The sequence below is a fragment of the Brachyistius frenatus genome, unplaced genomic scaffold (assembly GCF_029030835.1).
Source record: "Brachyistius frenatus isolate BFR_SWC_R1_liver_20210118 unplaced genomic scaffold, ASM2903083v1 Contig_19, whole genome shotgun sequence".
In the NCBI taxonomy this organism is placed as follows: domain Eukaryota; kingdom Metazoa; phylum Chordata; class Actinopteri; family Embiotocidae; genus Brachyistius; species Brachyistius frenatus.
The window spans coordinates 483,896-507,869 of record NW_027210618.1 but is presented as its reverse complement, the minus strand read 5'-3'; the positions used below and the strand labels follow the sequence as shown (position 1 = coordinate 507,869).

The following is a 23,974-nucleotide window of genomic DNA, read 5'->3' as shown; positions in this document are numbered from 1 at the left end:
GCCCCCCCCCCCTTAAATATAATAGTGTGGTAGAAATACTTCGTTTAAGCACCAGTGAACAAACGGCTTGTGAAAATTCAGTTTTTGCTTGGACCGACAGCTGATGTGAAAACAGCTGGACTTTCAGGGAGAACGACTTGGAAACTGTGGCTACCCAACTGCGCATGCGCGTAAATCGTTTATCAATGGCAAAAAAAAAAAAAAAAAAAAAAAAAAGGTCACGAACTCTGACCCTCCCACTTAACTGCAAGCAAACACTTTAAAATATTAATTTAACGAAGGAAATACAATATCGGACCTGACGGCTCCGCGGGAGGTAAGACATATTTACGAACGCGGACACGCGAGGGGTTCGTGGAAGAGCCACGAGTGGCCAGTAAAAGAGGAAGAGAGGGAGTGTTCAGTAGGTCTGCAGGAGGGAAGCAGCCATTAGCCCACCAACTTAGCAAACAGCTAACTTAGCTCGTTAGCACTGTCGTCCGGAGCTCGGAGCGCCTGGAAATTAAAAGTTCGGCAAGTACGCGTTGATGTTCCCGCGTGTGTCCGCGGCGCTGCGTCGCGGGAGTGTTGTCCAGGATCCGCCACGTGTTTTACGCGTTAGCCGCCGGTAACTAGTAACGACGTTAACGAGACGTGCTAGTTAGCCGACGAGCTTAGCCGCACACGGGTTAGCCGGCCGGTAGCTGCTCGCCGTGCTTCCGTTTCGCTCATTAAAAGACACTGAAAGCGAAGCGACCGGCGTCGTTGACCGCGAGCGTGACGGACGTCCCCGCGTGTCGGATCGCAAGCTGTCCGACCGGCGCGGGAGTCCGGCGTCCCGATTTCAGGCGTACCGCGGGGCCACCCCCGGGGGTTCGTCGATGCCGACGCGCCGCTTGTTCGCTCCGCGGCTCGGCGTCACTCGCGGGCCTTGAACCCTAAAGCACGCTTTAACCCTTCAATGTTGACCTTTCACCCACAGGAAAAGAAATACTTTTTATCTTCCGTATCGATTTTAAACAGCCGGGTGTCGGGAGCTCGTCCGTGTCGGGACGCGGCGGCTTCGCCGCTCGTTTGTTGTCACTTCGCTGGATGTTAAAGCTGAATTTTTAAAAACCGGGGTGGGCAGCAATCGTTGTCGTTTCGAGCTAACGCCGGCTTCCGTTTATTAGCACAGGCCACAAAAATAAACATCCAGACGGTGTCACGCAATGGTTTCATCAAATGTTTCCGTTCACCTGTTGGTTCAGCACAGGTCACATCGGGCGGATTTCCTTTAGAAATGTCACGCGGATTTTTGGCCAGAAGTATTATTTCGCTGAAGGGACTTGAACCAGGGAACAGGAGAGAGGGGGGATTAGTAGTTGTAATGTTAAGTTAAGTTTTTGGCCATAATTATTATCGGAGCATTAAGTTGCCCCCAGCTCCCTCCAGAAACAGCTTTCTATAGGTATTGCTCATTTCCTCTGTGGTAGAACTTTTCTATCATGTTTGGGTCGATTGTAATTGATTTAATTCATCTATTGAAACACCAGGCTGGCGATGAACTACATTTTTCTTACTTCAACAAATAATGAAAACATCCAAACCTTCTGTGTTGTCAGATAGTGTTTATTGCTATTTATCGTAGACATCCACTGTTGTCCACAAATATTTAAAAACACATTTGAGCTCTTTCTCAGGGTGACCGGTTCCTGCATTACCCTGAGCACTGTAGTTACATGTGAGTCAGTCCCACTTAACTTGGCTGGCTTCTGTAAATACTGTTTAATTGTGCCTTATGTGTACAGAACTGCTCAAATTAGTCCCTAATAAAAGCTCAGCCTTTAAAAAAAATAAAAAAATAACGACATGTTTGTGTGGTTACAGAACGTATTTATTGAAGTGCAATCGTAGGATTTGATTACAGTAAGAAAATCATCGAGGCAGTGTTTCCTTGAGGTTATTCCCTGACTTGACCTAAGATATGTTTCAATAAGACATAAAGTAATACGTATACTCAACTCTACAGGTGTGCATGCCTCATGAAGCACTGATGTGAAGGGCAGTGGAAGAAGGTGTGTGCAGTATCAGAATGGATGGACAGACTCAAAGGATTCAGCTTGTTTCAACAGACAACAGCATGGCTTTAGGACACAGAATCCAGGTGATGCAATAGCTTATCCATCATTGGAGACTGTCATTCTGTTTTTATTGTATGTGAATAAACACATGCACAGTTTGCACATGAATTTGATCAACCCAACCCAACGTCTTTGCATATACTGTCAGCACTCGCCCATGTTTTGATTTGTATTTGTCATAGATTGTAACGGATCAGCAGACTGGGCAGAAGATCCAGATCGTCACAGCACTGGAGCCATCTTCCCCTGGAAAGCAGCAGTTTATCCTAGCTAATGCTGATTACTCCCCTGGTGGGAAGGTGATTCTGGCCAAGCAGGAAGGTTCACCCAACAAGGTCATCCTCGCTGCTCCAGACGGCTCTGGGGTCAACCAGCTGCTGTTTGCCTCCCCTGAACTTGCCGGGCAGCAGATTCAGGTAATGCCCGAAGCCGTTCGTGACCTTTTCCTGTCAGTTTGATAAACAAGGTTACTAAAAGGTCTTGTGACCGAAGCGTGGTCATGTGTTGTCAGTCTAAACTTACTGCTGTGTTTGCTGTATTAAATTATTCAATTTTCTCGGATTGTTTGTCAGTTTGTGACCGAAGGCTCAGACCAGTCTTCCGTCAAGCCTGTTGTGGAGTACTGCGTTGTCTGTGGGGACAAAGCCTCAGGTAGGACTTGCAGTAAAAAAATAAAATAAAAAATAGAACTTTTTTTTTTTTTTTCCAGTAACACACCTAAACTATTTTTCACTAACATGTCCATGTTTTGTCTTTGTTCTCTCAGGGCGGCATTACGGAGCTGTCAGCTGTGAGGGCTGTAAGGGATTCTTCAAGCGCAGCATAAGGAAGAACCTGGTGTACACCTGCAGGGGCAACGGAGAGTGCGCTATTAACAAGCTGCACCGAAACCGCTGCCAGTACTGTCGACTGCAGCGCTGTATTTCTCTGGGCATGAAACAGGACTGTAAGAGACTGTAATGCTATAAATATATGTGTTTGTCAAGATGTTATTAAGGATTGACATGATTAAGGTCTCGTATTTGTTTTGTCTCTCAGCTGTGCAGTGTGAGAGGAAGCCTGTTGAAGTGACCACCAGAGAGAAATCCGTCAACTGTGCAGCTTCCACCGAAAAGATCTACATCCGCAAGAATTTATGTAGCCCTCTGGCTGCCACACCGACCTTTGTATCTGACAAGGAAACTGCCCGGTACATGCCACTTAACTCGAGATAATGCACTTATTATTGGACCCACTTGTGCAGTCTAATACCGCACAACAAATAAACCTGCAGTCAATAATCTTTTTGTTACACTTGTGAAAAACTCTCTGGTGTCCTTTTGCAATGCGTCATATTTGAAGTTGTTTCTTAGGTTTTGTTTTCACCTTTTACGTACACAGTGGAGAAACAACATTAAGATGATGCAGTGCAGTGCAACACAAAACCATAACTGATCACGACTTCAAACATTTCCAGAGTTGAATCATTTTTGTATAGTTTTATACGTATAATGCAATGTGAGATGTCAACTCTCTATTTCCAGGTCTACAAATGTGCTCGAGTCCAGCATGTTGCTAAACATCCAACAACCCTTCTCCAAGATGGAAAACACCATCTTGATTCCAGCATCTCCAGACAAGGTAACATTTATGTAATCCAACTATTGTATATTCAAGTAAAGTCTCTTATGTCATTCTAACATTGAATACAAAAATTGAGAAAACATTTGGGATTCTACTTAAACCGGGTTGATAATTTAGGCTAAATAATTGTTTGTTCATGGATGATACGTGCGTCTTAATCTGTGTTATGGCCCAGTTTTGCCCTTATTGTTTCACCATTATGTTTTGCTCACCTAAGGCATGACGTGTCAAAAAACAAACAAAAGTTATATTCAATGCATGTTTCATCATCACTGTCCCGTCCTGAACAGGATGACCTGTCTCAAGGTGATCTCGGTACACTGGCAAATGTCGTGACATCACTTGCCCACCTCAACAAGTCCAGGGAGGCAAGCGACAGCGGCAACGATCTGATGGGAGCTGAAACACTTAGCAACGGTGACAGCTCAATGACAGATGTCCAAGGAGATGAACAAACTGCAAGTGATATCACTAGGTGAGAGAGCTGTATTAAGGAATCAAGAGGCTTTGACACTGACCAGGAGTGGCCTCTAAATAAGTTGATAGATATACAGGAGGTCCACGTGGGCATTAATGGAAACCCAGGGGCTGTTTTTTTCCCTTAGTCACAGAGCTTTAATGGAATTTCCTGCAGGGCCATGTGGTTTCTGACCCCCCCATCTTAAGGGATTAATTAGATTGGCCCATAGTCTATCAAAAATATACAACCTCGGGGCCATGTCAGGGGTGCACTGCAGTGCTTTGAGTTGTAGTTTACATTCCCTGTTTTCTTTTGTGAGCTTTAGTGTATATATTATAAATAAATCAAAATGTTTGGATCTTTCACCGCGAGCATTTTGTGTCCATATGTTGCATGTCATCAGAGCTTTTGACACCCTGGCCAAAGTCCTCCACCCTGGTGATGGCTCAGCGGGAGAGTCCTTGGAGGCCACAATGCAGCTGATGTCAGGGGACCAGTCGGGTCCCGTGGTGGAGCTGGAGGGATCTCTACTTTCTGACAGCCATATCCTTTTCAAGGTAAAAGACTGCCACTGACTGTGGCCCTCCCCTTTGACCTGCTCATGTTACACAGATTCACACATTTTTCAGATTATATATAAAATCAAAAAAAAAAAAATTAAAAAGTGGGCAGCACTGTCACCTCACAGCAAAAAAGGTTCCGGGTTCGAATCCGGTCCTGGGCCTTTCTGTGCGGAGTTTGCATGTTCTCCCTGTGCTTGCGTGGGTTCTCTCCGGGTTCTCCGGCTTCCTCCCATCATCCAAAAACATGCACCTCAGGTCAGGTTACCTGGCGCCGCGCTAGTGGCAGCCTGCTGCAGCAGCTCCCCCCTGAGAGCCCCCCTGCTGTAGTGAAGGAATTTCCCCTCGGGGATTAATAAAGTGTATAAAATCAAAATCAAAAATCAAAAAATTATCACTGTAATAATCATGTTTTCTCCTTGTTGTTTTACAGCTTATGATGCCTTTGCCTGTGCCAGAGTACCTCAATGTCAACTACATCTGTGAGTCAGCTTCCCGGCTACTTTTTCTCTCTATGCACTGGGCACGCTCCATACCTGCCTTTCAATCACTTGGGTAAGCCTATTGTTTCATAAATACACCTTTTTAAATGGTGGCATTGGACTTTGTCATTACATGTGACTCAGAAAATGGCTTTTCTTCTGTACCCGCACGTGTCTTTGTACTAAATTTGAAAGAATCTTGTTTTATTTTACAGTGGTCAAGACAATGATATTAACTTGATGAAAGCCTGCTGGAATGAACTTTTTGCCCTGGGTCTGGCACAGTGCTCCAACATCATGAATGTTGGCACTATCTTAAGTGCCATTATCAACCATCTGCAGACCAGTTTACAGGAAGGTAGGAGGGCTCTACTGCCATGCAGACCTGAAGTGTATTCTTATAAGATGCGATACCAAGTCTGTCATGTTCATTTTTGTCTCACAACTTGTCTTTAATTTTCTAAAAAAAAACTTTACAGGCCCTCAGTTCCCTCCATCTTTTTTTTTTGTCACCCACAGATAAGCTGTCCCCAGAGAGAGTAAAGCTGGTGATGGAGCACATTTGGAGGATGCAGGAATTCTGTAACAGCATGGCCAAGCTGGCCCCAGACTCTTATGAGTATGCCTACCTCAAAGCCATTGTTCTCTTCAGTCCTGGTGTGTAGACTGCTCGCCAGTTGACACGATGAAAACTGCATTTTTTTAAATGCTTGTTTTTGTGTTAAAGCTGAATACTTAGCAAATACAGGTGTACTAATGTCTGACTACATGCATTTTTTTAATTTATTTATTTATTTTTTTTTAAACCAGATCACCCAGGCATAGATAATACCCCACAGATAGAGATGTACCAGGAGAAGGCCTACATGGAGTTGCAGGACTACGTAACCAGAACCTACCCAGAAGACTCTTATCGGTTTGTTGGCTTTACCTTTGTACCACATAATGCCAGAGCTGCTGGGCAGGCAGTGGTGTATCACTACAGAATCACTCTATAAAGCGGGACAGATTTGTCGTGGTATCATAGATGCACTTGCTACATGTTTATATTTTATCTCTCCTTTCTCCCTCATTACTCCCAGGTTATCCAAGCTGTTACTGCGTCTTCCTGCCCTCAGGCTGATAAGTGCAGCTGTCACTGAGGAGCTGTTTTTCGCTGGACTCATTGGCAATGTGCAGATTGACAGCATCATCCCTTACATCCTCAAAATGGAGTCCACTGATTATAACAGCCAGGCAGTCTCCGGTGTCTGACACACTGTGCCATTTGTCACAGCAACATTGGACTGTGGGAACTGGACAGCCAATCGTTCAGAGTGCTCAGCCGACTGGTTACTGAATGGTCATGACATACTGTATTTATGGCAGCATCGGATGTGAGTTTCACTCTTGCTCTCTCACTTACGTTGCTCTTACTTCTGACTGCTTAGTAACCAGTCAGTGGAGCGTGGCTCTCAAAGAGGACAAATAAAAGCAACTCCAGTGGCAAGTGAGCCTGCCACTATATGCCCCTTCAGGAATCAACCCTTGAAACCTGCATTGTAGATTGTGCTTTTTATCGTACATAGTATTTTATGCTTCATCGCCTCCAAGCCTTTCCTTTTTCTGCGGATCTTGTTTGTACTCTGAAGGAATACGTATAGTTTGTTTTTCACTGCTTTCCTACATGGTCATGCTTTTTTATTTTTATTTTATAGTAACTATGAGGAAAAAAAACACTCGTCTTAATGTGAATTGATTTGAGATGTTATCACGAAAGGTTATAACCTTTATTTCTTATTTGTTTGCAAATCCAAAGGATGTGCAGCATCACTCGTCAAATATTTGACATGAAATGGATCAGAATTAATTGTGTATATAGATTTGTATATAGGATGCACCAGGAAGGCTATAATAGGAAGCACTTGGTAATTGATGGATTCCATCTTTTGGGACAAATTCATGTGGATGGAAAACAATGGTCATGTCATTTGAAAATAAAAAGACATTTCAGTCACGTTTCTCTTATTATTTGCACAATAAAGCTTTCATTTTACCTTCTGAAAGTTATTGTTATGCAGTGCCTGCCAGGATCACGAGGTGTGTTGCTGTGTCAGTGTTTGCACAAAGGCCCTGGGTTACAAAAGGGGCAGCTTAAAATAAGATGTGTTGGACCCATGCTCAGTCATGGAGGAAAACTTCGCATCAGCAGGCTGAATTATAATAGGCTTTCTGTGTGTTGAAGGATCTCGTACGTCATGGTTGCAAAAATCCTTTAATTTCAGAACTCAACGATGGCAGTGACAAAAGAAAACGGCCTATGTAGACTTTCAGAGAGGTCATCTCTGCAACGCAGGCAAACATTCAGACATCAATGAAGCATTCGTAAAATTGTCTTTTACTGTTCAATACCAAACTTATCTACCTTTGTTCATTTTCAGCCAAAGTCCCTTTAATTCCCTTGTGTTTGTTGTCCAGGTTCAAGTATCTTGGTCCGACCTCTGGAATCTCTTCTTTTCTCCTATCTCATCAAGTGCAGTGCCAGTTTACGGATTTATCTGCATAGCGTCGGGCAGTAATACCCGGAGCAACTTTTTAGTAAATCAAGTCTGTTTTAACAAAGTTTCAGGGTTTTCCTCATGCTTCTTGGAACTCACCTCTGCTTCTGTAAACACAGCAGATTGCTCTGAATTAATAATGTAAAATCTGTGTGCTGCCCCAGGGACTTATTGTTGTGTTTCGTGTCAAGTGATGTAAAGGTGGAATATGTTGCAGGGTGCTGTTGCATGGGACTAGACTTTCAGTGTGTGTTGTTGGCTAATCAATTTTTCATCAGGGCTCTGCGGATGTCGGTGAACAACGTCTGTGAGCTTTCCTTTGCTGTGGCTACCTAGTCAACTTGTCCAGCTAATTAAAAGCACTGACAACAGCATTAAAAGTAGATGAGCAGATTAATGAAATTGTCTGCTGTTGATTTTAGAAGTCCATTGTCCACTGTATCCAGTAGCATCTGTGATTCTCCACATCTCTATTCATCGCTTGATTCGCCCTCTTTGGACCACAGAAGTGAATGCATAGCAGTATATGGTGCACTCAAAATCCGCCCACCCAACTCAGAACTGCAAAAACAACACTAATTGTAACTGTAAAGGTTTGGGGACTTGTGACGCAAGAGGCTTTTGTGTTTATAGGTGGATTAGCTCATTCCAAGCTAAATGAATGAGGGTGAAAGGCCCGGTAGGACTTTTCCCATGTCCTCTCAAGCATTTGGGTTTCACTGCTTAAGAGGGGGAATTGGTGAAGGTGTTGTGAAACAAGGTGACAGAACTGGTTGTATGAAAAACAGCAAGAATCTCATTTATATTAAGTTTAAATTCCTCTTATAGCAAAAGAGCTTACTATTAAGTTAAAAACATCAAAAAATGACATCTCAGCTGTACCTGTGCTATTCTGTGATTTAAAAACCTACAATAAAGAAAAATAAAATTGAAATGTATTTCAGTTTTTAAGCAATTACTACATACTTTTTCTACAATACATATTTGTTATCAAACTTCCTGCCATGCCTGCTGATCAGCAGACTATTCTGATAACACGTTTGTCACCATTTTTAAAAAGGAAAGAGCAACACATTTTCTGTTCCTCATTTTCTTTTAACTGTTGCCGTACCTTCACCCCTTCAACTGAAATAGGAATAGTATTTTACATCAGTCCTCACAATTTTGAACATCCCTCTTTCATCATATTATCATTTTAAATAGGATTTGTACAGAATCTAACAAATATCTGAATTTTATGTAATGTAACAAACAGGACTTGATGATTTTTTTAGAAGTACTTTGCAATTTGATTAAATTTTTAGATATGTATATTTCAAACACACACACACACACACACACACACACTTTTTACACCGTTACAGTGACAAAACTGGTCACCGGAGTTAACACGCAGAACTTATAATCAACCATTAAAATACTATGCATCATTCTAGCTTTACCTACCCAGCAATGAATTAAGTGCTTGACCTGCTACATTAAAATACTGCCAACATATTCTTAAATGTATTTTTTTTTTTTTTTTAAATCAAGGTCACAGCCATACTGTCAACGGTGGGGAGAAGCAAATGGGCCTACGGGGTCTGGTTTCTGGCCCCCTAAATACTACAAACTGTATTTAGGTTAATTTAAATTAGATTTGCTATTGATTATTTCAGCTATTTACTGTATATAAAAGTGCATGTAGCTTCCAGTTCTGAAAAATTAGGCCGATGCAGAGGTGCCTTAAAATGCAATATCCTTGATGGCCACTAGGGGCAGGTTTCAAAAAGGCTTTTGTTCCATAGACTCCCAATCAACTTCTTTCATGAAACACTAAGTGAATAGATTTCTTCCACAAGTTCTTATGGTGTTATTGGCTAGAGTCACTCCTTGTTAGTTGTCTGGCAGTCCACCTGAAAATATTCCTATCATTGATAAGAGAAAAGGCCCCCAAAAAAAGAAAATGTATTTTTGGGGGCCTGTCTGTTTGATGGACAACCCTGTGGTGCTGTCAAGTTTCCGCTATCGCTGAACTGGACATAATGTCTTCTGTTTTTTTTAAAAATCAATTTAAGTCACTTCCATTGCTCTATTGCTTAATATTAACCAATGTTTTTTTTAGCATAATTTATCCTCATTTTCCCAAACTAGATTCGAGACACTGTTTTAATTTGACATCATATCGTCTTATAAAATGGCGTAAATCATGACGCTTCAGAGTTTCTAATCCAACTACAACCATGATGGTCATGTGTAAGAAATGTTTAAAAAAAAATTATTTTTTACATTTCAGACATACCTCAGTTTTATCAGCCACTGATAGGCACGTGTGTTGAAAGAGTTAAGCCCTCTTCCCTCAGTCACCCTGCAGAGAAAGAGGCGGAGTTCGGGTTCACAGTTTTTTGTATGTTGAAGGGAGCAGTCAGTGTGTGTTTACTTGAGTGTGCGTACGTGTATATGTGTGTGTGTGTGTGCGTGTGTGTGCGTGCGTGTGTGTGTGTGTGTGTGAGGGAGAGAGAGAGAGAGAGAGAGAGAGGGAGAGGGAGAAAACGTGGTGAAACATGGATACGAGTTGAGGCGTGAGTTGTAAACTAGTCCCGATACCGAAGTGAAGACCCTCCAGCTCCTGACCGGCTACAAACTGGAGGTTATTATGCCCAGCGTAAACGTGTCCGTCCGAAGTTTGTCCGAAGTCGAGAAATACCTCAGCAGCCGGATGGTGAGTAGTATCATGTGAGTTCATTTTTTTTTTGCAGCGTTGTTGTGTCATAGCCGGCGGGTCCCGTACTGTACCAGCGATGCATTGTTGTCTCCGGAGCTCCACGTCATTTGAGAACAACAGCTGCGCCGCTTTAAAGCTGCACATTTCTCCCAACCAGGACAAAGTACTTCTCTGTGGCTGTAAACTGCGTTGGGGCTGACTAAATCCTGGTCCGAGCGTAAAGGGACGTCCTCGTATTTACTGAGACCAGCTCTCGCGATCGATTTATCTGATAGTTATTTTCATTATTGGATCTGGACAGTGTCAGATAATAGTATAACTCGCCCACCACAAGTTCCGCAGTAGTGAAGTCCCAAGAGCTTTAATCTGCTGACAAACTGACCCGCAAATGATGATTATTGTTATTATTGAACCTGTTGATTAATTTCTGGATTAATCAATTTGCTGTTTTGCCTTTAAAATGTTAGAAAATGATGACCGGTGTTTACCAAAGCCCAGGGTGCATCCTAAAATATATTGTATTGTCTGATGAACAGTCTACATCCAAAAAGATGTTCGGTTTATTATCATGGAGGACTAAAGGAACCAGAAAATATTCACATTTAGAAAGCTACAATCAGTTGATTTTACTTCTTTTCTTTTTTTTTTCTAAATAAATGTTAATGACTCAAAAACAATTGATCGATTATCAACATAGTTGGTGATTTCTGTCGATCAACTCGTCGATTAATCGACTAATCATTTCAGCTCCAGGAGAAACATGCAGAATATTCACTCAAGTTTTTTTCTCTAATTGAAATTATTGTGCAATTTTGTAGTATTGCAGTGCCACTTTTAGAGACAAGTAAAAAACAAAAATAAATTTAATCCAGTACCATAGTCGTGTAATAGTAAAAAAAAAGAAGTGTATTATTGAAATTGTTGATTTTTAATGAATGTTGTCCACCTACATAGTGATACTTAAGGCTGTAGTTTCTGGTCATGTTGTATTGGTTATCAGGTGTTTCCAGTAATACCAAATACCAGCAGCACAGTAATACAACCTGAAATTGCACCATAAATTTGAGTCAACACAAAAGCATCTGAATAATAATCTAAACAGAAAGAGAGTCTTAGGTAATGTGTTTGTTACAGAGCTACTGCCTTCAGTCTTACAGGTGTTTCTGTTTTTGTGGTCACTCAGTGACTCAATGCCTGACCTAGTTTTTCAGCAGTAAAAATTAAACTCTCAGTCAACCGCACCGCACTGTATCTGACATGTTGTGGCGGCTGCCCAACTCGCATATAGTGTCACAGTGGGTGTCGGCAAGAAATTCATTGAACATTTTTGAGACTGCAAATGTTTGTTTTTTGGTCATTTATCGTAGTGATCACTTCACTTCTATTTACCACTACGCAGATTCTTGCAGTGTTTCAGTTTCTGTTTTTAAGACATAAATTTAGATCACATAGAGAAATGTCCAGATAACTATCCAACTAGATATTATTTCATGTCCTTACACAGAAATGTAGTTGACTCAAGGCAGTCAAACTTGCCTCAGAGAGCTTTACAACCGGTAGGACTATGCAACTTTCTTCAGACACTTGACTCTGAATTAAGAAACTCGCCTACGAAACCTGTTCACCCGGAGTTTTGGGAAACCAAAGAAGCGTCAGCTAATGATAACCTATGATATGCTCAGAAGTCCCCTAGAAGATCCACCTGTGCTTAAAGCTGACAGTGTTCATTGACAGTGACAAAGAGGACAGGAATGTATGATTCTTATCAACCAGAAAGTGAGTCAAGTATCATGCAGCAGGTTGTTTTTCCTTGTATGAACCTTTACACCTGCCACTCAGTCACTTTCAGTCTTCAAAGGTGGAACAACACATTTTGGCCTACCTACTGGTAGCAACAGCATCATGGTGTTGACTGGTGGCGGGTCTTTTCTCCTGTTCAAACTCCTTCTGCTGCCCTTTGATAAACTGCAGATACCTCAGGTCGTATAACTCTTAATCTGATAAACGACTGAAATCACCAACTTTTCTGAAGTAGAGCTTGAAAGAATCACACACAAATAAATTGAGCCATCTTCTCATGTAAGCATTTACACCATAATTACCCTCACATCTGAATGTAAGGCTAGTTTATTACCACTGGACTGAATGGATATGCTTTTCCTCGTCTTGTTGGCCACTAATGACATTCTAGTCTTGGTTCTCAAAAAGCCATTGTGCAGCAGATGTAGTAGGTTAGAGGCCGAAGATGATGCAACACCGGTTTTCATGGCTCATTTCCAGAAGCTGTCTTCAACCCTTAGCGAATGGGGCCTCAGAGGAGATTTGTGTGACATTTCTCCTTGACCCTTTGATAGACCCTGTGCTTTACCTGTAGTGGTTTTCTTATGTTCATGTTATCACACAAAAAACAGCTATTAATCATCACAACAGTATCATTTATAGGCCTGTATGCTGTGAATCAGTGAATGGCAACTGCTTTTTCATGTCTAATGAGGTGCTTGAGAGCACACTGGCCCTGCTTTGTCATTGGCTCTCTCCGCTCTCCCATTTTGAATCAATACATTGAATATAGCTGCACATTTACCTTAATTGAATCACATTCAATACTCTCCCAATCCACGGGGGCAAGCAGGCACTAGTAGTGTTAATGGGCTATTGATTTAGTCCTGGGCCAGCTTGTCTATGAGATAATAGTGAATACGTTTTAAGCAATTTATTCCCCTGACCTCCTGGGGATGTTTCATTCAGGAAACTTAAGACTTCAGACTCAGTTTTTTTTTTTTTTCCCCCCTCTTTGGTTCGAATGAGGCGTAGTGTTTGGCCTGCGAGCAAAGAAAGCAATCAAAGTTTGACCACAGCTGTGGGATCCAGATGAGAGGAGGAGATGTTGGGTCCACTTTCTGACTAAAAGTAAAGATGTGCTCCTCATCGCTCTCTCTGTCTCTCTCTCTGGTTCTCTTCTCGTTTCCCTGTGTGAGCACTGAGTGGGAGAGTGTCTGTATCCATGAGGATCAGCTGGAGGGAATACCAATAAGCACCGCAGGCTTCTTCCCCTCTGTGTTTCTGTTCTCTGCTGAAGGGACAGTTTTGTTCCATCTCTGAGTGTGCCAGCTCTATTGCTTTGTGTGTGTGTTTTTTGGGGTGCCCAGAGGCAATGACAGAGAGTGCTAAATAAGTACCACTTTATGTGTCACACACCAAGGCCTTGTCATTTCGGTCCAATTGAGACCACTGCAAACACCTGTGCTTGTACTTTGCATGTGTCTGCATGACTGCATGACCTATCCCCGTGAATTGATGGTTTCACCAGATTACAGCTGTTATTGTGAGTACTGACAAACATTAGTCCCTCGTAATGAGGACAATGTGTTTCTGTTTGTATTCAAAAAAAGATCTGTGATTTTGATCATGTTCCCCCTAACAGGTTGGGAGAGCTATTTGAGCAATAAAAGGACTGTTTCTGTTCATTCTACAAATCTGAACCAATACTGCTCAGTGTTTAGTAAACAGCCGCTGCATCCCCACCTCGTTCTGAATAACGTGTGAGCTTTCAACCTGCTCGAGTTCAGGACTTACATGCTGAATTGCTGCTCTGCCTTTTTCTTACAATGCTGCAGTGGGCAGATGAGCGGAAGGTCTGCTTTTGCATAAAAAAATTGTATCACGAACTAGATCATTGATCCAAGAGAGAGCACACTGCAGTGCAAGATAAGCAGCATCTGCACTTTTTTTAATTTTATTTTTTTTTAATTTATTTTTTTATCAAGTCCCCTGATTTTGCCTAGGAAATGTAACAAAGATTTTGGCAGATTTCTCAAGCGTAACAGCACACAGAGCTGCCTTGTTGGGCTAAGATTGAGGCTAATGCAGATGGATCTTTATGTTATGCTGTCTAGTGAGGTCAGAGCATATTAAATGGGTCACGGTGCTGGACAGACGCTGTGTGCTATGTAGGGCAGCGTGGGGGACAGGGGGCTCGTACAGGGCTGAGGTGTGGGGGAGGCCCCCCGAGGGCACGCTGGACTGCCGTTGGTGTAGGTGATGATGATTGGGATGATGTGTGCTGCTGAGCAGTGTTTGGGAGTATCCTCTATTCCTGCCATCTTATATCTGTCTCTCCAGCTCTCTCTGTTTTGTCTCCCACTTCCTGTCTGTCTCTCTGCTTCTGCTCTACTGACACACTAATATCACTGGGTGAGTCTAACAGCAGTGGGCGTACGCCTGGCGTGCTAATTCCAAAGACAACATCTTTAGTGCTGAAGTGTGAGAAAACACCAAAGAAAATTCTCACATTGGTAGTGACGAACCATATTTTTAAGGATATAATCAGACAACTGTGTCTCACACAGCACATCTTTTAAATCAGTAGGTGTTACAGCTACTGCACACATGTAGGAGTTCATTCCTTTGCCCACGAACACCAAGAGCTCGATACCATCTCATCAAACCTAAACCTGGTTTCAGTCTGTTACCTTTCAGTTAGGAGGACTCGTGTAACGGTCTGCTGTAGCAGTCTTTCTCCTACTTACTGAGCTTTCTTCTTCTTCTTTTTTTTTTTTTTACTGAACCCCCTTCCTCATCACGGGCCATCGCTAAAGACCTTCAATCCTTCCCCATCTTTCACCCTGCTACCTCAATAACCCCGGAGGACAGCTGCATAAGTGTTTGGGAGAAATAGGAGTGAAAAGTAGGGCAGCTCCTCAGCAGATTTAGGAGAACATTTTCATCAGCATGAGGCTACTTCATTTAGCAGAGCCAGTCATCCAGAGAGATCCTCACATTTAGTAAGAGTGGGTGGAAATCTTAAGTAGTAGCAGCAACGCCGGTGGAAACACGCTTATTCAATTTGAAAAGGTACAATATCAGCGAATCTCCTCTCAGGAAGTGGTCAGATGTCATACTTCTTGTCGCGTTGCAGTATGTGTAAAACATCTGGGTTGTGTTATTCCCGTTATTTGAGTTGCTCTCGTGGATCAGGCCCCATCCTGCCAAAAGCCATCTTGTTTTTGTAGCACAAAGTGTCCGCCCGTCGCTCCAGCTGTGGAGTGCAATTTCAGCTTGAGCTGCACTGCTCCAGGTGCAGTGTAAATATGGAAGTTGTATCGATACTCTTTCCAAACATCTCTCACCCCTGTCGAGTTCTGTTTTTGCCGCAGGCCTCAACAGTGATTCATCAATGGTTGCCAGGTGGCCCGTCTGATCTATTCTATACTCATCCCCATATCTGTGTTATCACAGCACCGTGAGGCAATAAACTTGGACCTCTGTACTCAATGTTGGGCCCTTATTGCTGCAGAGGATGCGAGAGGGCATTTCAAAGCAAGCGCTGGTGGTGGGAGGGTGCCTGAGGAGTTAGCTTAGTTCCAGCGCTGCAGAAATAGCTTGCAGTCTGAGCTGTCCGGTTGAACAGGCACTTCTTTGTGTTTGTCATTTGAAAACTAAGAAAAGACTCGGTAATATACGCTACATACACGCCAGCCTGCCTGGCACTTCCTCTTGAAGAAGGAGGGTATTGGGCTTGTCTTTCTGTACGGCAAACAGGTTTGACAAAAAGTGCAACCTGCGTGTAAACCTGATTGTTTGGGCGAGAGTTATAACACGGAAGGAGCAGGATTGTGATTGGACGCAGGGCTCCTCAGGCTGTACGTCAGGCCAGTGAATACATATGCAGGAGCTCAGTCCTGGAGAGGGCAGACGTAGGACATGACAAAGTCTGCTTTTTTTTCTCCGCAGTGAAAGAGTTCTGTGTTCAAGGAGGAGAGATGCCAGAAAGAGGCAGAGAGTGGGGATGAGGACGGAGGCTGAGATCCCCCAGGCATGCTTGTAGATATAAGCATGGCATTCACACGGCTGCACACTTTGCATAAATAAGTATATATTGTGTCTGTAAAATATAATTATAGGCACACGGAGACTAATAAAACCACACAATTATGCACAAACAAGAGTTTACAGCCATGCTTGCAGCTTGTCGTGGCTGTATTTATAGGCACAACGGGGCTTTTAGCTAAATGCTAATACTATCATGGTAACAGGGCATAATGATGTGCTAACATTTGCTGATTAGCAATAAATCAGTGGCTCTTAAAAGTGTAGATGGCGTGGAGCTAAAATAATTTGATTAATGTGGTGACATAAATATGCTTCGATGTAGGCAAGGCTAACTTGCTGATTAGAGTCTTTTGTTTATATTCATCAATGTAAAATAGATAATAAAACAACTTGGCTGGTTTTATTGTTCATCAGCTTTTTTGAATTGATTTTGCATTTCATTTATTTATTATTTTAGTTTCCATGGTATTGAAAATGAATGATAAAAGAGAAATTCATTCATGCTTGGGTGTTTTATGCCTGGGTGGACTTTTTTGGCCTCCAAAAGGAAGGACGGACAGAACAAGTTTGAGATCTTCTGCACTTAACACCTCATTAGATTCATTGTCATTTTTCAAGTATTGGGAAAAAATCTGTGAGTCACCATTGGATTTATTCTCGGGTAATCATGGATATCTGTCCTAAAATATGTGACAGTCCATCCAGTATTAAGATTTCCAGTATGCAATCGGGTCGAACGGACGGACCCATTTCTCCTCAGCACAGCTGAAAACAACTATGAAGCAGTTTCTGTGAGCACATTACGGTGACACACATTCTAGTAATGTCAGAGATGATACATCAAATTCCTGCTCAAGTTATCACACTCGCAAACAAGTTAGACTAGTTAATCGTGAGGCCATTGTGCCAAAAGCAAGTAAATGTAATTTACATGTAATTTGATTACTTAAACTTGAGTTAAGTGAGGATGAGTCCTGCTGAATATGTTTTTGTTTTAGTCTCAGCATCTGCTATATATCATTCAGTGTGTGCACCAGTATACATCTTGGCATACATCATACTATTAGGAGTAAACTCTCTCTTGAGATCCACGTGACAGTCATGTGTTGAGGAGCGTCAGTGTGGTGAACTGCAGATGCATTTGTCAGACGTAAAGGCACTTAGCTTACAATTACGTGGCGATGTTGAAAGGGCTAAGCAGGATTGCCACTTAATTCTGCTCGAGTTTCATGTGATCTGTTTATTTGCTTGAAACTAGCAGTGTTACGCTTGTTCAGGATTAGTGCAGCTTTGCACCGCACATAGTGCTTGTTGTACAACACTTTGTATCAGGCTTTATCAGCTTACACCTCCTAACATTACACTGGTGCTGGACTGTGATTAACTTGCAAGATGGCTTGTTAGGCCACTATTACACTGCAGTTTCATTACACTTGAAGTGACACTGCTACTCTTGAAAATGCTGCTCAGAAACCTAATCAATTCTTACGTCAATTCCTTTTTTCAGTTTCCTCTTTCTGGAGCGCCTTCGGGTTTCCTGCCATAGTTGAATTTGTTTAATCGACCCTTGTATATTCTGCTTTACTTCCTCAAATCCACAGCACAATCTTAGTTCTCTACTCAACAGTGAAGTATTGACACGGCAGTCAAAACTGAATATTGAGCCACGATGAGGAACACGGTAATTAACTATAAAAAAAAAATAGGGGGCAGTGTCTGGAAAAGGGATTTTCCGAGCCTTGTGGCTTTGTGTGACATTATCACTGACCTACATTAGATGTGCATGCTCCACTTCCTTCACACACATTAATAGCTGTTATCTGAATTTTGTCATCTGTGTCGTCTGTGTTCTATACTGTAAACAAACAGGATTAAATTCTGGCTCTTATAACGTAACAGATGTGCCAAATAAGAGCATTACATACACACCCAGATGGTCTCACAGTGGCAAGAGAAGAATAATACACGAGCCAGAACTGCCAATGTGGAATATATGAATAAATTCAGACATGAATAAAAAGGACCACAAAAGCAAAAATGTTTTACAGGTTTGGTCTTATTTAACTGTGTTAAGAAAAAAAAAAAAGAAGGCCCAACAATCCAAGCCATTCATTTCATTCATCATTAATTTCTACTGCTAGTTAAACCCACTGTATTCCAAAGCTACTTACTAATTAGACTTTGCCCAAATGTTCAATAGGTAGGTAGGTAGGTAGGTAGGTATATACTTTATTAATCCCCGAGGGGAAATTTTTTCGCCACAGCAGCATACATACAGGAGCAATAATAGAAACAATAGAATAAAATAATAATAGAATAATATAATAGAAAAGCAATAAAATAAAAAATATAAACTATAAAATGCACAGTACATACAGTATATATACAGTACATTAAATATCTATATATATTATATACAACAAACCAATAAACACAGTCAACATATATATATATATATATACATATACACAATACACGCAGTCGTTCACGTAGTTTTACATGTAGTTGCATCTGTAGATTGTAATGCAGTTAAGGATGCTGCTGTTCGTTTTTCCCACATATTGTTTAGCATATGCATAACTGCATAACTCTCTTTGAAAATGTTTTGAAGTAGATATTCTCTATTAGAGACACAGTAAGTGCACTTTTAAATGGTGAAAAAAGTGATTGTAATAATTCTAAATTATTGGTCATATATTTACTTTCCTTATATGATCACTTTAGCTCATAAGACAAATGTCTATTATAAAAGAGCCCCCCTGTAAGTGCAACATTTTTAATACAGTATCTAATCTTTGTCTCCTCCTCGTAGGACCGGAGTACTGACGGCAGTTTTATGAGCATCCCTGTGTCAATGCGTCGGGGCTCTTCAGAGAACAATCTGGAACTGGACCTGAGCGATGGAGGCCCCAGTCCCGCTCTTGGCTTTGAGGTCCAGCGTAGTCGCTCTTGCCTGGACAACCTCCAGCAGAAGATACTGAAAGTCACAGAGCAGCTGAAGATCGAGCAAACGGCCCGAGATGAGAATGTAGCCGAGTACCTGAAGCTGGTGACCAGTGCGGACAAGCAGCAAGTGGGGCGTATCAAGCAGGTGTTTGAGAAGAAGAACCAGAAGTCGGCACAAAACATTGCACAGATGCAGAAAAAGCTGGAGCAGTACCATCGAAAGATGAAAGACAGTGAAGTCCATCACAGCCTGTCCCCCCACCCTCCCACTGTCAAACACAGCACCATACCCAGGGAGTCAACCAGGGAGCTGCTGAGGGACATGACGGGCAGCGGCCGACACCCCACCATGGACAAGATCAAAACCATCGGGCCAGGTGTTTCCCTCTCTCCTCCGTTCTTCTTCAGCAAACCCAGAGAGTTCGCCAACCTAATCAGGAACAAGTTTGGCAGCGCTGATAACATCGCCCACCTCAAGACCACTCTGGACTCCTCCTCTCCGCTGCCCACCGACAGCGCAGGAAAGGGGCTGAGCAGCAGCACGTCTCTGGTGGGAAAGCCCAAGTATCCCAGTGATGATGAGTGCTCCTCAGGTAGCGCGTCTATTTCAGCAGACAGCAACGGGAACCCAGGGGGAGCGTCTACAGGGCAGGTGCAGGGCCATGGCCAGGGGCAGCAGGCAGGGGGGGATGGACAGAGCAGACTGGCCCTGAGCCTGGAAGAGGTGAGGGAGATCAAAGACGCCCAGAACCAGCTGGATGAGGATGTGGAGGAGTTAAAGCTGCAGTTCAAGAGAGAGTACGCCATTATCAGCCAAACACTGCAGGAGGAGAGATACAGGTGTGTTTATATTACTTAATATTTCATTGTCCTTCTCTAATACACGACCGTGTCTACATCTAGAGAATTTGCCGATAAGTATTTACTTAATGGTACGTGCTCCTGTAACTCATATGGTACATTGGTAATTCATCACGTTAACATCCGCAGAAGCACTTCATACATAGTTTATTCAAATCTGCCTTGAAATATGAATATTTAACTAACATTTCTGGATCCTCTGGTATCGACTGGCAGGTACGAGCGTTTGGAAGACCAACTCAACGACCTGACAGAACTACACCAGAATGAGATGGCAAACCTGAAGCAGGAACTGGCCAGCGTTGAGGAGAGGGTGGCCTACCAGGCACATGAAAGGGCCAGAGACATACAGGTATACAGACGTGAATCCAGGATGGAGCGATGCTTCACATGTAAACTGCAGGAAATGCAGCTTAGCTGTCTTGTTATTTAGGTTGGTTGAAAAAAGTATGCCATGCTGGTCGATCATTCTATGAGTAAAATGTCAATCTCTGGTCTGTCCAGCGTCCCTGATATCCATTTATTGGTCATAATCGGCGCCCAAGTAATGAGTCGTTACCAGTATAGAAGTGAATGTATTAGTAGCCCGAATACAATAGTTCCCTTCATCAGAGACAATTCAAGAAGCTGTTTTGTCATTTGACTTTTATGATCACAAATCCTTACGTCTTCGTGTCTATATGCTGATACATAATTCATCTTTTAGGAAAATTTGGGCAATTGAGGATTAAAATGTCAGCTGAATTCTGACTTATTGAATCTCTCCATCTTTCTCAGGAAGCCCTTGAGTCGTGTCAGACGCGTGTCTCCAAGCTGGAGATCCAGCAGCAGCAGCAGCAGCAGACGGTCCAGCTGGAGAGCCGGGACGCCCGAGTCTTGCTGGGGAAGAGCATCAACATCATGCTGGCCATCATAACCGTCATCTTGGTGTGCGTTTCCACCGCTGCCAAGTTTGCCGCTCCGCTTATGCGGAGCCGGTATCATGTGGTCGCCACCTTCCTGGGGGTTTGCTTTTTGACCATATTCTGGAAGAACTGGGACCGTTTACAGTATGCCATAGACAGGTTGCTGGTGCCTGCTTAATAGTGAAGAGAACGCTCTGAAGATACTATTAACATGGATGCTGTCAGCTGTCAGGATAGGACTGTCGAAGAGGATTGGTTGTACAATCGTCAGAAGACACGATCGCCATGCATTCACAGAGGTCACTGTTTTTTTTAAAGTCAGACTGAAATGAAATTTTGGTGATTTTTTTTTTCTTGTCTAGAACTTGAATGTGTGTAACTAACAATTTCATATAACCTTTAAAATAGTATTTATATAACAGTAAATTTTGCTACCTTTCCCATGCAGTGATTGCGATTAAATCGTCAGAAGACACAGAAAGTCAATTGGAGGATTAAGAAGGGGGAAGAAAAGTGCATTTTCTCTGTAAACAATGCAGCGACATGGGACTCACTGTTACAGGAAAATAATTTATAGATGAAGTAAAAACTCTTATTTTTAGCTACAGCCAGACTTTAACATATCTCAAACTACAAGCATGCAAACAAACAAGACCTCAATCTTAGTATCTTGTCGGCCATACCTGTGAAATGCTAATGTCACCTTAAAGGAATAGTTGGATATTTGGGGAGATATTTGCTGAGATGAGCAAGCAGCCAGTTAGCTTAGCTTAGCATAAAGCTTTTCCACATATTTTGAGTAGGTTTTAGTGCTAGTTGGTAGGGTTTTTTTTTTTTTTTTTTAAATCTTTGGACAGAGCCAGACTAGCAATGTCTCCCTGCATCCAGTCTTTCTTCTAAACTAAGCTAAGAGGCTGCTGGAATATCTACATTTTCCCAATTGTTGAAATATTCCTTATAATGGAGAATCAACGGACTAAAGCAGAGGCATTGGGCATCCTTCTTTTTTTTACATGTTCAGTTTCTTTATTGCTTAATGCCTTGTCTGCCCTGTGTGGTCAGTTAACTCTTAAAATCGTTCCTTTACCTGTTCTTGATGTCTTAAGTGCAATATATTTGATTTCTAAGATCACTGTTTTTAAAATGATTCTTTTAGGAGTGAGTGTTTTACGTCTGTGTTTTAGAGGAGTGGTGTGGTGTTGGTGCTGGAGGTGCGGTTGAGGATGTATCATTAATGTTGGCATGAGAGATCCATAACCACTGAAGCCACTGCTAGGCTCTGATAAGACCAGCTGTCTCCTCTCTCAAGGGCCAAAAATCAATCCAACTGCATTACTGTGCGAGAAGCGTGGAAATATCAACCCACGCCAACTCTCCAGTGCAGACACGTATGTACAAACAACACAAACTCTGTTTTCTGTACAGTTTATAAATGTCTTAATGGGTTATGTTGTTCTTTTACTAATAATGTGATGGGTTATACTGTGACACAAGACCTTTTTCTGAGGAAAACGGCAATTCCATTTTTTAAAGGAGCAACACGCAGGCTTCAGCACTTCATTGATAACAGAGGAGCGCATTACAGGCTCTCGGTGATAAATTACAAGACGATTTTTTTTTTCATGTTTGTCTTGTGAACATTGCCTATAAGGATTTTTACATGAAGCCACGGACCACTTTTAATGTTTGTCTGCCATAATAACATGTTTGCATTGATGTTTGTTGTAATCATTCTGTTGTTTTGACTGTATCATGTTTTTGTTTTTTTAGTTTGTTCCTGTATTGACATATTTGAGAAAGATTTACATGCAGAACTACGATCTGGTTTACATTCTCCTTTCATCTCTGGTGCACTATGTGATCAATCAGTTATCATTTCATGCATTAGGTGCCTTTGTCTGACAATTTCTGTTAAATTAAACAAACCTTTTTAATCAACTTGTAACTAATGTTTGGCATAAATTTGGTATTTGTCATGTAACATGGACCACCCAAAAAAATCAGACATTACTTTATTACATTCCACTGATGGAAAGAATGAAACTGATGAAAGGTGGAAATTTGCATCTTATGCAACCCACATATATTGACAGAAAATAGTACGTAAACTCTCCATAAAAAAAATCTGAAATTTGTTGTCAATTTCTTTAGCTTCCTCTGGAACATTTGCATAAAAAGAAATAACCCTTAAAAATTTAATAAGTACATAGTTTCTTGAGTTAAACTCTTTAATATGAGCACCACAAGTAATTACATAGGTTTCAGTACTAAATACTGTCTCCTTCATCACCACTAGGGGGAGTAAGTGCTGCACTGTTGCTATGACAGAGATCAAGAAAACCCATTAGAAGGCTGCAGAATCTAACCGGATTTATGCGTTTGTTTGTCTTTTTTTTTTAATCTAGGTATTTTAACATTTCTGTTGGTCAAAATCAAAGATACCGCTTCACACTAACCATTATAACTACAGAGACTCACTGTAGCAGTAATATCCCAAGCAATGCGGAAGAGTAGTGCCCTCTGCTGTTGCTCAACATCAAAACTACAGCTTCCCTTCATGTCCACAGTTTTGTGCATGGCTCCATTGCGGCATATTGCTGTATATTTCATTAACATGAAATCTAGGTCATTCTTTATTCAACACTGTGAACAGGAACGCTTTTTGTGGACTGATGCTACCCAGAAATCTGATGATCAGAGATACATTGAACAAAAATGTCCTCTGTCTGAAATGTGATTAAGAAATGACAGTTAAAGGGAACCGTGAAAATCGTAACAAGATCTGAAAGACTGAGCAAGCTGGGCAAAGGAGCTGCAGGAAGTCTTAGCTGGCACAAGAGTGGTGGTGCATCGTTTAACACTGCAGCTTCAATGCAAAAACAGGGTCCACATTCGTGAGTCATCAAAATGAAGCCTTGAAACGTGTCCTCGTCACAAAGTTCAATGTTAGATGTCTTGCAAA

General features: G+C 42.0%; 2 protein-coding genes across 8 annotated transcripts; both read left to right on the top strand.

Moving 5' to 3' along the window:
- Positions 1 to 204: 204 nt before the first annotated feature.
- nr2c1 (nuclear receptor subfamily 2, group C, member 1) lies at positions 205 to 7,223 on the top strand. Of its 6 annotated transcripts, none has more exons than XM_069695155.1 (14): positions 205 to 316; positions 1,991 to 2,125; positions 2,285 to 2,518; positions 2,675 to 2,753; positions 2,869 to 3,048; positions 3,141 to 3,291; positions 3,626 to 3,722; positions 4,016 to 4,200; positions 4,589 to 4,742; positions 5,179 to 5,300; positions 5,443 to 5,585; positions 5,747 to 5,884; positions 6,038 to 6,143; positions 6,310 to 7,223. In XM_069695155.1, exons 2-14 carry the CDS (start codon positions 2,054 to 2,056, stop codon positions 6,479 to 6,481), a joined length of 1,833 nt encoding a protein of 610 aa, XP_069551256.1. In that variant the 5' UTR covers positions 205 to 316; positions 1,991 to 2,053; the 3' UTR covers positions 6,482 to 7,223. The 6 variants fall into 6 exon arrangements, with proteins under 6 accessions (XP_069551256.1, XP_069551257.1, XP_069551258.1 ...); XM_069695156.1 differs by lacking the exon at positions 205 to 316 and adding an exon at positions 334 to 513; XM_069695157.1 differs by lacking the exon at positions 205 to 316 and adding an exon at positions 334 to 517.
- Positions 7,224 to 10,171: 2,948 nt separating this feature from the next.
- Positions 10,172 to 22,957, top strand: LOC138618999 (transmembrane and coiled-coil domain protein 3-like). 2 transcript variants are annotated; one of them, XM_069695161.1, is made up of 4 exons: positions 10,172 to 10,465; positions 19,113 to 20,086; positions 20,324 to 20,459; positions 20,885 to 22,957. In XM_069695161.1, the coding sequence occupies exons 1-4, from the start codon at positions 10,400 to 10,402 to the stop codon at positions 21,188 to 21,190; spliced, it is 1,482 nt and encodes a 493-aa protein (XP_069551262.1). In that variant the 5' UTR covers positions 10,172 to 10,399; the 3' UTR covers positions 21,191 to 22,957. The 2 variants fall into 2 exon arrangements, with proteins under 2 accessions (XP_069551262.1, XP_069551263.1); XM_069695162.1 differs by having other exon boundaries at positions 10,416 to 10,479.
- The last annotated feature ends 1,017 nt before the right edge of the window (positions 22,958 to 23,974 follow it).

Excerpts from the sequence above, each read along its gene's own strand:
- nr2c1 (XM_069695155.1), top strand. The coding sequence starts at position 2,054 with ATGGATGGACAGACTCAAAGGATTCAGCTTGTTTCAACAGACAACAGC. Across the intron at positions 4,201-4,588 it reads ACTGCAAGTGATATCACTAG|AGCTTTTGACACCCTGGCCA; the intron begins GTGAGAGAGCTG and ends GCATGTCATCAG. Across the intron at positions 5,301-5,442 it reads CCTGCCTTTCAATCACTTGG|TGGTCAAGACAATGATATTA; the intron begins GTAAGCCTATTG and ends TTTATTTTACAG.
- LOC138618999 (XM_069695161.1), top strand. The coding sequence starts at position 10,400 with ATGCCCAGCGTAAACGTGTCCGTCCGAAGTTTGTCCGAAGTCGAGAAA. Across the intron at positions 10,466-19,112 it reads AATACCTCAGCAGCCGGATG|GACCGGAGTACTGACGGCAG; the intron begins GTGAGTAGTATC and ends TCCTCCTCGTAG. Across the intron at positions 20,087-20,323 it reads CTGCAGGAGGAGAGATACAG|GTACGAGCGTTTGGAAGACC; the intron begins GTGTGTTTATAT and ends ATCGACTGGCAG.